Raw genomic sequence first — 16,130 nt, 5'->3', positions numbered from 1 at the left:
AGGAAGTTTGTTGTGTGGAGGTCAAAGCTGCGCAGCCAATCACACACTCACAGTGGATTTCATCAAAATGCACAAATACACTTTTATTAAGCTGAGCACTGAGATGGCTAAAACAGACCCTGCGCTGTTTCTTCTGATGGGTTATACTGTTATGAATGTGACATAATAACATGTATGCAAGGGGTCACACCTTCATAACAACTGCATGTTCTAGAGAGAGATTGTTTATAGCCAAGTACACACACCGACAATTTTTGTTTGTGTCATTAATGCTCACTGCAGCTACCTGATAAAGTAAGTTAGCACTTCAAAATAAATACATTACACCAAATTAACTGCTAATGATGAAGGCAGTGCATCCTGTTCTTAATACTCCACCATGCCATGCCTCTCTTTATAGGATCATTCCTGGGTCTTATATAAGCTTAGCTTAGCATTAAGATAAGATTGGAAGCAGGGGAAACAGTTAGCTTGGCTCTGTCCAAAGATCTTTAGAAAAAAGTGTACCAGCACCTCTATGACTCACTAATGAACGCATTATATCTCAACTGATTTGTGAGTTTGCCAGACACGCCAGGAGGATAGCTAACAGGTTTTTCTTCCAAAAGGTTAAAAGTATTTATTTATCTTCTGAGATCTGGGAACACAGAGACATTTCTACAAACGCATCTGACGAGACAAAGAAGTGCAGTCAGATAATCAGATCACAGGTTTTAAACAAACAAAACAAACATGAACCTCGTTCCACTTTGACACACATACTTTAGTTGTGTGCACTAGGGCTGTCACTTTTTATTTGAAACTAAAACTACCATCCAAAGCGAAATTATTAAAAATTCCATCTGTAGTTATTTAATTGAAGTAAAAATTCACAGTGTGTAAGCATGTCCTGTTGCCCTCGGTAAACTGAGCTATTTTTGTTCTTTTTCTAATGCTAAATGTAGAAAGCTTTTCCAAACGTGAGGAAGCATTTTGGATTCGAAAAATCACAGATAAAGGTAAGGCTTTCTTATGGCTTTGTAAACTACAGCTGCATTACAGCAAGGGTTCCATTTCTCTCTTTTTCTCTTGTGCTATCAAGGGTTATTAGTGACATTGCGAGTTTGCCTCCAAATGGCTTCAGTAATCTGCCCAAACTGGGCTGGTTTACTTCTTGCCTGATCATTTGTCTGCTCGTGTTTCTTGCCTTGTCGGATTTCATTGTGGTGATGTCAGTGTTTCCCAGATTTCCTCAGCGATTACTTTTGGGGAGAACAATGTAATTATAATAAATAGAAATCATAGCTAAACCTATCAAAATAAAATCCAAGTTGTAATAAACCCACATTCACCTTTAATAATTAACTTTAAAGAGCAAATTAAAACAGATTTGCTCAAACATGACTCAATCAATTACAATTCTGTTTCAGCCCCAAAACAAACAGAACATTCAAAAACACCACAAGTCAATCAAAACCTTTGTTAAGGTCTTTGCCTTTTCCATAAAAGAGGTCATCAGCTGTTGTTTATGAAAAATACAGGACACACAAAGTAATATGAGACACTCATCCATAAAACACTTTCAAGCAGTCAAACAAATAATTTATGAGGCATCTGTTGAGTAAATTTGGTTTAAAGTTGTAATGGGTTGACATTTCAACCTGCAGACTGACAAGCTGTTTTTTCCATGTCTGTGTACCTTTACTTCCAAAAGAAATTCAGACCTATTTTCATTGGTGTCCGCTTCTCAGAGCTTTCTTTTAAAACATCAAGTCAGATCAAATCTGTTCCCAATCTAGCTTTAATGTTGCTTGTGGATGGACTTTATCTACATGTTCATCTATGTAGAAACATGATTTGGTTTGACGTATTACCGCAGGAATCCCAGGATGTTAACGTAATGAGTAACGGTATTTCTGTGTGCTGTCGTGTAATTTGTTGTAGTGTGCATGCTGAGTGCTGCAACTACACTGTATTTAGAGGGGCATGTTTTGACAGTGTTTGTGTTTGTGTACGTGTGTGTGATGGTATTGAAGAGAGCAGTGTCTGACAGCATTAGGGACTGTGCTGCCCAGTCATGGGATTATCTATCCCAGAGGCGTGTCAGCACTGCTGCACTCCCAGCTCCCTGGCACAACAGCGGAGAGTCTTAATCTCAATCCCCAATATCCCCTCTCCTCTTACAGGAGCTTCTTCCAGCTGAAGACAGTGTAGTGACCATGGCGAACACGACAAGCTCGCTCTGATAGTCTGCACACAGGCGGGCCGCTCGCCTAATGCAAACACGGGTACATATAGGGTCACGGTATCCTTCAGTCACACTGAGAGTTAGCACAGAGAGCAGCGTCCTTGTTTGAAGTCGATCAGACCGGCCTCAACAGGAATGCTTGTACTCTTAGCATTAAAGATGAGTCAGTGCTGTGAGAGAGTCATGAGTCATTTCTTGTTTAGACTGACCGTCTCTATGTTGTGGCCTCCTGGATACAGTCTGTGGCAGCCCAGCAGGATGGAGAAGGCCTTGCGGAAATCTGCATTGAAGGCATAGATGATGGGGTTGAGGGAGGAATTAGCCCAGCCGAACCACACGAACACGTCAAACGTGGTGGGACTGATGCAGGGGAACGCCTCCCCTCCGCTCGACTGCTCGCAGAAGGGCACCATGCAGTTGAGGATGAAGAACGGGAGCCAGCAGCACACAAACACCCCCATGATGACCGACAGCGTCTTCAGCACCTTGGTCTCCCTCTTGAAAGTCATTTTGAAAGAGCTCTCGGACTCCGCAATGCTGGACCCTCCGCTCATGCTGTCGTGTCTGTTTTTGGCACTTTCGGCCGCTCGCTCCAGGGCAGAGATCCTCCTGATTTGTCTGTGGGCAATGCGGTAGATCTGGGTGTAGGTGGCCACCATGATGGCCACAGGAATGTAAAAGCTTATCAGAGATGTTGAGATGGCGTAGGTTCTGTTCAGGCTTGAGTCACAGTTTTCTGGGCTCTGGTAAGATGTAGCGTTTAGACCTGAAGAGCCAGACGACCCTTTGAGAGGGGTGTAAGATTTAGTTTGGGCCTTGTGCCAGTTGAGCTGCACCGGGATGAAGGAAATGAGGACAGACAGTGTCCAGGCTACGCTGATCATCACATAGGCCACTCTGGGTGTCATCTTCCTCTCATAGCGAAAGGGGCTAGAGATGGCCCAGTACCTGTCTAGGCTTATCACACAAAGGTTCAAAATGGACGCTGTGGAGCACATAATGTCAAACGCCACCCAGGTGTCACAAAAGGAGCCAAATGGCCAGAACCCAGTGATCTCGGTCACCGCCTTCCACGGCATCACCAAGATGGCGACCAAGAGGTCTGACACGGCCAGGGAGATCACAAAAAAGTTGGTCACTTTAGAGCGAAGATGTCGAAATTTTGTGACAGCCGCACAAACTAGAGTGTTTCCCAGCAAGGTGGTGAGGATGAGCAGCGAGAGGAAACAGCCAGTTAGGACGCGGCTCGATGGTGCCTCGTCCAAAAACCCACTGTCAATGACAGTTGTCAAGTTCTTGAGATCCATCCCTGAACATGTGTGGGTTGGAGAGCGTTCATTTAAGTCATACTGAAGAGTCGAGCTACATCATATCCACAGGATTAAAATCTAGGAGGCTCCTGTGCTGCAGCCAGCCAAAAAAATCTCCATCATTGTGTCTTCTGATGAAAGATGAAGGATTAGACGCTTGAGGCAATCCCTCTCTGGGCTCGACATTTGGCCCCTGACTTTGTAAATTAGATTTGACATCATTTAAGCTGCAGTGCTGAAGAGTTAGTGGTAACTTAATTCCTCAGTGTAATGAATGGAGCTCTTCTGTCTGCCCGGTTTGTAGGTCCGCTGTAACAGCTGTAATTTTAGGAATGCTCTGTCTGTTTACTAAAGTCACCAGCAGCCCTGTGGATTAAAGAAATGAGTTATATAACATTGGATATAGGCTTAGCTGTATTCATAGCTGTCATAAAAACGCAAAACTGTTAAAAAATATTTCAATTTTATTTTGGTTTCTCTCTGATTATATGTATACCATATTGTGTATTGACCATGATCCGATTTAAAATATCGTATTGGCTGTAGCTGTCAGAGCAGGATTTTCCCGTGAGCGCGTTGTAATCATTAGGACGCCTCTAATCAAGAGTCACACCTCTTTACGTACATTACATTCCCTTTTTCTTTTTCAATCTGTATCATCACACTCACCTCTTTGCCTCACAGAAACGCGGTCAGCTGAAGCCCGATTTTTTAAAATTTATTTCAAAATAAATGTCCCATCGCGTCAATAACAACTTCACAGCGCAAACTCCATTCAAAGGGCATTCCAGTCTCCATGTCCGACAAACAGCCAAAGAACAGTCCGACTACATCCCCGATGGACTCCACATCGCTGACTGTTGTGCATCAATAAATAATACACACAGCAGGATTCAAATGTCACTCAGCCATCACCGCTCTTGCTGAGCTCTGACTCCTGCAGCCTCCCAGTGAGCGTCTGCGGCCGGTGACCGTGCGCTCCGGTGGCTCAGCTTCACACCGGCGCTCTGACGTTGTCCCATTCAAGAGAAAAAGAAGAAGGGATGAAAGCATGTGAATGTGACCCTTTGGCGACCGGTTCTCCTATACTGCCCAATGTACAGCGTGACACAGGAGGTAACTCTTAACTTGGCACGAGTGGCCTCGCCTCTAGAGATTAGAGGTTAAAAAAAAAAGATCATAGTGTCGATTAAACCCGCTTGCCATTAGCAGTGCTTTGTCTTAATTTGACCTAGTTAAATCTGCACTGTGGTGTACTTTAATGAAATCAAGATGCAGGTTATAAAACTGAATCAGGGCAAGGGCTAAACACGCAGAGCAATGTGTTACTGAGGCCACCTAATGGAGAAAGAAAACAGTTGCATCAGAGGAGGGAAATAAAGCTCGGGGGTGGCATGAAGGGGTTCACCTCTGTCTGTTCAGGAGTTTAATGTATGAAATGACAGGTTTATGCCCAGACAGGAGATTAGACCAGAAACTCACATACTTCATCCATTCGTGGCAGTTTTCACGGGCAGACCAGTGTCACCTTCATCATTTCTGACTGATAAATTGTGCACTGCTTGTAAAAACCCTGGCAATATCTGTCAGCATATAGCCCTGCTTGTTTTAGTTCAGTTGAAGCTGGTATCTTGCATGCAGAGCATCATGGGATGCAGAAACAATCGTGACATGCCAGCTGTCACCTTACAGTGATGTAAGTACTTCTGACAGGAGGAAAAGAAACGGCTTTCACCCTTTTCCTTCACAAACATCCACTCTATTAGACATTTAATAGATGGGTTTAAGCCATGTTATCATTATTATTATTATTATTATTATTATTAAAGGAAATAATTTGCTTTAAATTAAGTATTTCTGCAACAAAGAAATAGAGGACATTAGAGCTGAAACAAGTTGTTGATTCATCAATTTGTCAATCCATTAAAAAAATCCTAATTTTCCATTATTTTATGAGTTTTATGTAAAAAAAAACAGTCAATGTATTAAAGGAAAGTAATCTGCAAATTAACATATAAGTATAACATATAACAGATAAGTATTATTTGCAGCCATAAACAACTCCTTTTTTTGCTGAGTCATTTATTGCAAATGTCACATTAAGCAGCAGTACACAAAAACATGCAAATGTCTACTGTACATTCAGGAAAGCGAATGGCAATACTATTTAATACTGTCTTTACAAGATGTTTTGAGTACCAAGATACAAGAATTTTGTTTTCAGCAGTATACTGGGGGATGTTACTGTCTGCTGAGAGAGGTCAGTGATTAAACACGAGACCTTTAAAAGAATATGTCCACATTTTGGGAAAGACTTGCTGAGAGTTTCCCACTTTCGTATCAGTCCTGGAAGGCGGAGGAAACAGCTGGTTCAGTTTGTTTACCACCACCTTTAAAGATCACAGATTAGCATGTAATATCTCATGTCTCATCCTAGCTCCCACTGAGCATATTATCCAAATGTCAAACCATTCCTCTTCATCTTTCACATAATCAAATGTTTAACATGTCAGCTAACCAGTGTCAGTGCTCTACTTACCACTTCCCTTCAAAAATCATCTAAAATTGGCCCAAAAACATGCAAGTTAGTCATATATCAGCGCCCTCTCCTCATTATGATTATTTTTTTTATTGCTGTCATTCCATGTTTTCACAGAAAGACAGTATGTTCTTCCCTTTTCCCCTGTGTTTTTCTCTGAGTCAAACTCTGACTGCTGCCTTGCTTCGAGGACATCAAAGACTTGGCAGCTAGTCAGGGTTCAGAGTTTAAAGGTCAGAGGTGAGACCAGGGATAGAGAGGAGAACTGCAGTGCATTGTGGACCTACTTCAGAGCGTCACTCTCTACACCTGCCTCCAGCTCTGCTAGTTTTCTGTTCAAAGATGCAGCTGCTGCTGCTCCTCTCACGTCCTGTGCGGTTCAAAGGCTCTTGTGCCACACAGAGAGTGAGTTCAGGTTTCTCAAACAGGCTGATTGTCAGATCCTCTGACTCTTACTTTTCTAACAATATAATGTGTCACTGAATCACTTGTTCTACTCAGACAGTGAGATGTGACAAACAGATAAAGCAAACCTCAACCCTTATACATGTTTTTCACATAATCCATCAGTCACCACCTGCTCTCTCTTTGTCTTTCTCTCGAAATGCAAGTCGTGACAAAACCCCTCACTATTTTCTGTCTGACGTGGGATGATAGGTATCCAGCAACATGCACACAATCACACTGCTAAGATTAAGACAGTGAAAGCACGACGGAGTGTTTTATGAGCCTGAATGCATATCTGTGCATAGAGTGCATATCTGTTCGGGTTCATATGAGTCCATGTGTGTATTTGTATGCTGGCATGCAAACTTGTCAACTCTCACTCCTCTCCGGATGGGTAGAATAGATAAAAAGGACACTGATTCTCAGTGACGCTGATTTAGCTCACTACGTCCGCCTGTTTCTTTTTTTACTCTCTTGCTTGTAAAGCCACTTCTCTCATACTTTCACAGTACGCCTCACACTTTTGGGTCAAACAGGAGGTGGGGAACTTTGAGCCTCTGCTAACTGTGTCCTCTTCACCTCCAACACTTCCTCCTCCACCTCTTCACCCACCATCACAGTAAGTGTCTGTAGACATACTGAATTTAGTTCATGTATAAAGAAAATGTTGCTTTAGTGCTTTAATGCCTTTTTTAACAGGGTTAGGGTTAGCACACCATTTGTAGATTTCTACATCATATAGAGTGAATCAATTCTTACTTGCTGGGCCTTTTTGCATCCAAATAAAGTAGCTATAGTAGCTGTTCAATAGGGTTTCGAATTCAAAAGGATTTACAAACACTCAGAGAGAACAAATTATGGAAATAGTGAATTTATTTGAAGACAGCAGCACAATATTTCTGAACAGTAAAATATTTTTCACATTGTGAATATTACTTTGTCCCATCCAGTTAGCTGAATACATCGTATAAAATATCTGAGGAAGTCAACAGTTGCAAATAAATAAATAAATAATGAAATAAATATACATAAATAATACTAATAAATACATAGATGTCATTTTTGAAAAACGTGTGTTATTATTATGTTAAATATGTATTGAATACATTAATTTGTCATTTCATTATGTGAAAGCTACTGGAAATATCTCCAACTGTTATCAGCTTAAGCTGCACTGCAGAAAACAGGCGAGAGTCGAATCTTCATCTTTTACTTGACTTGTTTAGGTTCCTGAGGAACTGCAAGTACGGTTCGAAAACATCTGAATTGTTTTTGTTGTGTCTCATTTTGCATTTGTTGTTAACCTGGAAAAGGAACAGAGAGGGATTGGTATTATGTCCTATTTGGATACCTACTACTGATGCAACAGTCATAAAGTAGACAGTCAGAGCTCAGTGCCTTTTGAGAAATCACACAGTCGTAATTTTGTTGGCTTACCAGGTGGTGTTGTTCCAGAGCATTCACGTTTTTCTTAAGTGCTTTGAGAAAATTCTGATTGCCATGCATGTCCACCATCTTGAGCAGGCCATTCAGCGCCCTTTTAAATTCAGCTACACAGAAAAGCTGCAGTGCAAAAATGACAAAATTGTCAGGCAATCACATCAAACAACATACATGTCATCACGAATGAAGCTCAACATAAAGAAAAGAAACAAAGCTAAGTCAATATCAGGGCAGATGGTGTTAATATGATACTTACCGCATTTCTGCACATATATGTTGTTGGCACTTGCACTGTGTCTGTCTGTGGGAACAGAATATTCATTTTAATGTCATATTATGACATTAACTATCATTGAGAGTGAAGCAGACACATGAGAGTGTCAAACAAAAAAAACGTGTGATGATATCAACACATTATACTCACATATGTGATATTGACTTTGTTGAGTATGTAGAGTTCTCTCAGCTCCATCAGGCTGTCAATAATCTCATTGTTCAAGTTCGTGATACTGTAGCAGAGATGCAACAGGACAACAAGGGAAAATACGCACTTCATCATGCTGCAGCCTTGTTTTGCTCTTCCTTAACAGTTTCTTGTTCGACGTCTTAAGTGTGACTACTGATGTGATCGCTATCTTTATATAGGCCAAGAAAAAGGAAGTTACTGTCAGCATTACACCTACACCTATCACACATCTTTTTTTATGCAGTGTAATTTGCCAGTCGAGACAAATTAAGCCATTTTAAAAGATTTTTTTTTTAATATCTAGTTTTCCGCCTTTTCATCACCTCTTTTATGAGTGACTACTAACAAACTTGTTCTGTAACAAGTGAATCTTGAGATAGATAAGTAGTTTGTCCACAAGACAAAAGAAAGCATAATATTGAGGGAATGTGTGCCCAAATACAAATACAAGAGGCCTTTAAAACTCTGTATACAACATTCACAAATACACAATGTAACACACTTGCCATCATTGTGTTATTGTAGTAAATCTATGTTATTTTTGTCTTAATGACTCAGCATCTGTGGTCAGGGAAAAACTGTTCATGATTATGTATCACACTACAAAGTAACTGGCGGGGGATGACTTCATAGTTTCTGTTTAATCCCCTGAACAAAGTGAGGCCAGTGATGACATGTAGACTTGAGTTGTTCTCAACCAAAATGGTGACAACATAAAAGTTCCTGTCACTAAAAAAACACACCTAAAAAAACAATGAAATGAGTTTTTAAACATTGTCAATGTTTTTAAAGATCATTTTTATCATTTCATGATATGAAACATTTAAAAAAATTACGGCTGGTTCCCAACCTGTAGGCTGGGGCCCACCATAGAGCTGAAAAGGTATTGCAAGTGCGTGAATGGACCATAGCCTTAGGCCATCAACTAACAGGTATCAGACTATATCAGAGATAATCAAAGTGTGCACAGTGTAAAAGGGCTTTCAAGCAACCAGAACCACAATCTCACCTCCATTGACCTTAATGTGGAATTACCTTAGCCCTGGATAGACCATCGACCTCCACATCAGTCTTGGCTGACATGCATTTGACTTCAGTGACATAAGGCTGCCCCACATGAACTCTTGGAAGAGTATGCAACTGATCTTTGGTAACCATCCTCTCCAAGCAGGAGAGAGGACAGCTCTGACTTACACAACACACATCCACTGCAAGAGAAAATTGCAGACTCAAATCTGGAGTGTTACTAAAGGCTGGGGTATGCTCAAAGTAACTAGTTTTTACAACATCTGAAGGCTAAAGTGTTATAGCCACACTCAAAGTCGAGGTGAAAATCCTGCTGTCATAGAGAGACATGATAATTGCTCAGATATGAATAACAGTGCACACTTGTACAATTATTCCTCAAATGTATTCATGATTGAAGTAATTGTAGGGCTGCCTGAAATACCATTTACCATTATGTGTGACTGCTAACAATCTAGTCTCACTGCGTTCTGTAATGAGAAAACCTTAATCAGACAGCAGGGTGCTATATGTAACAGGGCAGACCATATGCAAAAAAATATCATATTGCAGATATTGTAATTACGATGAATCATGATTTTTGTGGGAACGGTAATTCTGCATTCTATTCAAAAAATGATGCGACCTGTCATTATCATTCAATCCCTATCAAAAAATTGCAACTCTTGCAACTTGGACATTGCACATTGTCATTTTGTGATGTCTATGATGTTTCCATTAATTCTTCATCCCTAATATATAAGTAGTTTCTAATCTTAAGTACCTTCTACAAGACAAAAGAAAATAAAAAGAAAGAACAACTTACAACTCATCAATATTATCATCATTACAGCACCCCTTTTTGCATTTGTTCTAAATTTGATGCTGTTTATCCGTAAATACTCAGCAACAGTGTCCAGTCAACAGGGCTGTTGACTGTTAAAACTTAGCAAGTAGATCAGTTTGCTGTGTTTTTAAACATAGATTGTGGTAAGAAAGTGAGTGCTCCCTCTGCTGACAATTTTATCAAGAAATGGTCATTGACCATATGAGATTTTCAAATTTCCTCTTATTTATAACTTAGTGCTGAGAGTCATCAAATTAGGTCAATAATGTCAGGTTTCACACCAGTTATTGTTTAATTATTATACATGTACGATTTACACAGTTAAGAATAAACTGAATGCAAAAGATACCTTCCCACTACTACAACTATTACGAGAATACCAGGGTAAACTGGTGTGCCCATGTACCAGGGGAAGCACCATCAAGAGCAAAACAAAATGGTTTGGTATGGTATAAGGAAGTCCTGAGATAGGCCCTCAACTCTTCTGCTTTTTCTCCTGTCCCTCCGCCTGAAAACAGCTCCATGATTCATGTTATGTTGTTTATCAGATTGCTATGTAATTATCGATTTCAGGCAACATGAATAGTTTCTGTTTCGTCACAGGCAAAATGTGCCAGTTGTAATTTTTTCTGAGCAACAGAGGTGGTAAAAAGTTTGGGGGGCATGCGGGGACCGAAGCCCCTGAAGGTATGTATGGTAGGTACAGTTGATGTTGGCACAGTTTCACTAATGAAGTACTTTGAAACTGGGGAATGGGTAATATTAAATATTTTGTTTTGCTTGAAAATCAGCAGTCACTTCCAAGCCATTTCAAAGCCGCCACTCTGCACTGCTAAAATTCAAATATTATAACTGTGACTTTGTCTGTCAAAATCACCTCATAAGTTAAAGTAGCAATTTGTACGTTTTGCTATTGCTACATAGCTTCGGTTATCATTAACATCTGTTTACTTATCAGTCTAGAAAAACTAGAATTCAGTATCAAGCTTCATTCCTCTTCTCGCTAAGAGCGGTCTCCTGCAGTGGAAAGCAATATTAACTCGTATCTATCACATATTTCTTCTGCTGAATTTAGCATGCTAACTAGCTAGCCCCACCCGGCGGAGAATCACGCTTGTGTGTTTACACTGGCTGCGTCTCTGCAGCATTGCTGCTGCTGCCAGCTCTATCTTTTTACATAGAGTTTACAGGTTACTGGAGTGTTGGATTTCTCTTCATTAAAAATTGATTTCTTATGTATTTTTTGACAGAAAACATCACTAAAATGCCACTGTCTCCACGTGCTGATGCTAAAATGTTTAAAAAAAATAGATTTACATTTTTTTCACTTCTGTGTCACATTCAGATTCAGCCTAGACAGAGACAAGGTGTCAGTTGTATGTAATGTTGCTGCTATGGTGTGAATATGATATCAGCAAGTCTTTTCTCTGTTTATTTTTGCTGAGACACGTGTGAAAATTATGCAAGTGTCTCTAGATCATGCCACACAGCCGAGACACATGAGACGCACATGTCACACAGCCAGTGTGTCCACCCTAACTCGTTAACATGTGCGCCAAAATGAAAATCAACACGTTCCGCAGCTGTTCATTCAGCATAGGGAGATGCTCACTGGGCAGTACTGAGTACTCTGTGGGAGGTAGCTAAGGCTAGTCACTGTTTTGAAAAAGATTCACTAAAGGGGTCTGAAAGGTGAATTTAGGTGCTAAGTCAGGAACCCTGCATTTGCTCCAAATGGGGAAACGACAGATGACAGATGTTAGGCCTTGTCGATCGTTTGTTCATCAGTTCATCTGGTTGCTGTTTCACTATCCATTAAGTGTAGTGATCGTGTACTGAAAATCTGATATTGTGAAAGTGCTACTTTGATGCTTCATGTTATTTGGGTCAGCGCTAAGTAATTGCGTGAAGACTGAAAAAGAAAAAGAGAGCTTGAGAGAGAACTTAAAGTTATGTCCGCTTTCTCACCTCCAGACCATGCAGCTGGCCAAACGTTGTCTGGTTCAGAAAGGTACAGAAATTGTTGCAGCCCCCTCAAATTTGACAGTGGAAAAGCATGGTGGGAGGGGGTTTTAGACGAAAAAACCCACACCAAGTACCAAACCCACGAAGTACTAAACTTACTTTAAGTACCAGGTAAGCTGTGTTTATGGGTATGTGGAGCATTTCTCATTTCTATTATTTGTCAATTTATTTTTTTACTTTTTGTCAATGTTGAACTTGTTGGACTCTCCCATATTTATGAGCAACTATTTTCTTTTTTCTTCTCTCTGCTACTATCTGTTCTCGGCACCATCTCATTGCTTTCACACAGGTATCACAGTGTTGCAGTAAGATCCCAATTACTGTACATATTTGGGAACCAAGCTAAACAAGTTCATCCCTAGGTGTCGGCAGGGTGTTATAGACCAATTAAATTTAGTCACCAAAATAATTTCACTGATGAGAGAAACCCAATTTTAGCAAATTTTTTTATGTGCATTTATTAAATCACAATGTTGTCCCACATTTATGTCCAGACCCTCAGGAAAAATTCCACGATTTACCCTGAAGAATAGCTAATTGTTTAAACATGTATTTATTCACTCCCTGGAAGTAGAGCAAAACAGATGAGGACGAAACTCAAAAATACTCATCTCAGTGAAAACACCAATGATGAAAGAGTCTTCTTTGTGCAATTTTGGGAGTCACGGTGAGTCATACAGAAAGCATACTGTCATTGAGATTCATTTCCAGACTTACAAAGTGCTGTTAATTGACCAAATTTTTGTCTTTTCTCATATTAAAACAAGCTTTATTCTGTGAATAACCTCACATTGTACTGAAAATGAGTTCAGGTTGGTGCTGCTGTCATGAGCAGAGAGAAAATAAACGTTATGATCACAAACAGGGACCACAGTGTAATTTGAATATCACACAATTTCTAAAAATATATTTTAAAAAAGTACATTTCTTCTAAAGAGTACCTCTAGTTCTTTTAGGAGCTGTTACTTCATGACTCACACTGTCTGGTGTGTATGTGGTTGCAACATATGTCATCATGGAAGTTACTGGGGTTCTTTTGTCTGTAACACCATCAGTGGATGAAGAATCAGATGAGTGTGTATGTGTGAATTTGTGGATGCTTGAGAGGAAAATTGTTGAGTGCACAGCAGGGGAATCTTTGCACAGAGGGAAAGTCGCAGAATGGCATCTTTTGGTCAGCTGTCACAATTCCAAGACCAAGTTCCACAGCTTCATTCAGAGATGCTGTTTTCTTTAGCTATGTTGACATTACCAGTGTTGATCAGAGACCTGATGAAGCTTGCAGCCAGCTGCTCAGGAATATCAGCGTTTGATTAATTGTTCAAGGGTGTGAACAGTCTATGCGGTGATGGACACCTGGGCACTGATGCCTCGAAGACCCCCTATCCTAAATAGCCTACCCCCCAGACAGACACAATTTATGAAGGGGTCACAATGGTTTCGTTGTTATGACGTCTTCAAAGTGAAGATGTTTTGCAAAATGAGTTTTGACTAAACCTTTCGACTCTCCACCATGCAGAGGCGCGGCTCTAGGGACATCCATGGCGATGCCTGTGGACAAAACCCAAATACATCAGTGGTGCTTGTTAACACTGACCAGTGACATCACCATCCCAACCTGATCGATTATGATTCATGCGGTTGGACTTTCTGCTCATATGGGGAATAAGTCACCTTACACCCATTGACAAAGGAACAGGCCTTTGCAGTGGTGTATCAGTATTGGCTCATGGAAATTTGTTGTGCTTCTGTGTGTCTGATCTCTCAGAGTAAATGTAAATGTAATGTGGGTGAACCTGAGACTGCTGACTGCTGAGTGCGGAAAAACTTTGGTCAACTCATGAAAGATCGTGTGTTGATAAAACATGAATCTTACATTTCCGTTGAGAAAACATTGAACCTTGAGCTTGGCACATTCAAAGCTTAACTTGTCCACATCATTACTGTATTTTAAAGCTATGTACCCAGAAACTGCGCAACCGTAAATGTGTTAATGGCAAAGCATGTATTCCTGTTAAGTCTTTTTCACACCTTACCTGTCATGACATATCAATAGTCTGAGTGCGTTTGTGCTGCAAAGGCAAACATTTTCTATTCACCATAATGTCGTTACAAGGTTATTTTTAAGGATAAGAGCTTCAAATGAAGGATTCTGTACTAATAAAGAGAGGGAGCACAATAGAATTAAAACAAAAAATTAAAACTATATTACATAAGTGATAACACACAATACTGTTTCTTTTATGGGCAAAGGGAGGCAGAAGCTACATTGTGCTAAGTTCGGTTTGTTTGTTCAGTTTATCTCATAGTTAGTTAGCACAGTGGAGGAGTTTTCTAGCAGCCACAGTGACAGATCACTATTTCCCTTTGAACATGGGCAAAAATGATCATGTTTTCAGAAAAAAAACAAATGAGTGAAACCCTTTTGTGTTAGTGATGTTAATTTTGTCGTTTGTTCCACATGACTGGACTGTGGTATCTGCTCAAATGCAGGGAGAAACGAGAGCATCCGGCTTAGGATTGTAAGGTTCCCGGTCCAGACCAGCAGGCGGAATCTGGAGGGAGAACGTAAGTACAACTGAGGTGCCCTTGAGCAAGGCTGTTAACCCCCAGTAGCCAGCAGGTCGGGTTGTACTGCGTTGTAATTGTGTGATTGTGATTAGGGCAAAATTTAAACATGAAAATTTTTTAAATATTCCCACTTTGCTGAATTGAGTTTTTCCAGCCATCGAATGTCACTTACTCATCATCACATCTCTAATAATCTGTTTGAACATAACATACAGAGAGATATAACAGGGCTTCGCAGATCTGCAATAATGATACATTTTTCTTTAAGTCTTCCGGAGATGTAGTTGCCCAGATATTTCAAACTATGACTCCATATATGATGGAATCTGGACTGGACATGCTCCAATCCATGCATTGTAAGATGTCATATCGAAAAATCTTCACATATGATCCAGATTCTTGCAAGAACCTAAAAAAAAAAATCTCCAGATTCTTGGGTTTTGGCGCAGTGATGGTTTCTTGCATCAATAAAATACATGAACAACACAATACCTACAATCCACAAGACACAAAAATGCAGCATCTCAGGCCAAAACAAACAAAAGTGTCAGATTTATTTTATTTTGTTGCTTTTAGACACACCTGTTTTGCCGTAGGTAGATTACTTATAGTTTAAAGTCTGATTTCCATTTTTATTTCAGTTTCTCAACATGCTTCTTATTATAGGTTTTTATCTTCATTTTTATTTTATTATATTTGAATTTATGGTGTGTTATCTAATATCTTTGTGGACAGCTGGATATACCACATACTTCCTTTGAACACATAACTGCATGCGTATTTAGCCTTTATCTCATTCTGAGCAAGAGATAAAAATGTAAATGTATAGCAACAATGTTGAGTGACAGCTCAGCCTGAAACTCAGGAAACTGCGAGAATACATACATTATAAAGCATATATAATCGATATGAAGAAAGCTGTGAATCCAATTTAAACAGTTGAACCCTCTAGTGGAGCTTTTCTATCATTTTTGAAAGTCATGATGTCATATCCAATCTTTACGGGTGCTATTTTTATTATAATAATTTCACAATGTCTCATGGTGTATAGTAAATGCACAGTAAGACAGGAAGCTCCCAAATGGTCTGCTTCCAGTTTTTTCTCCAACTGAGGCAGTAGGTTCAAACATATTCCTTTGTAACATCAAATGCACATGAACACTTAACAAACAGGCACTTGACAAGTGTTTTACAGTTCCAACTCCAGAGGTCACATGCGATGTACAGTTTTTGAGGCTGTAAAAGTATTT

General features: G+C 40.0%; 1 protein-coding gene across 1 annotated transcript; it reads right to left on the bottom strand.

Moving 5' to 3' along the window:
* Positions 1 to 2,415: 2,415 nt before the first annotated feature.
* Positions 2,416 to 3,534, bottom strand: LOC111226681 (D(1) dopamine receptor-like). The gene has a single exon (XM_022751956.1). The coding sequence runs from the start codon at positions 3,532 to 3,534 to the stop codon at positions 2,416 to 2,418; it is 1,119 nt and encodes a 372-aa protein (XP_022607677.1).
* Positions 3,535 to 16,130: the final 12,596 nt, after the last annotated feature.

The sequence above is a fragment of the Seriola dumerili genome, unplaced genomic scaffold, assembly GCF_002260705.1.
Source record: "Seriola dumerili isolate Sdu_G_001 unplaced genomic scaffold, Sdu_1.0 BDQW01000161.1, whole genome shotgun sequence".
NCBI lineage: Eukaryota > Metazoa > Chordata > Actinopteri > Carangiformes > Carangidae > Seriola > Seriola dumerili.
This window is presented reverse-complemented; position numbering and strand designations above follow the sequence as displayed.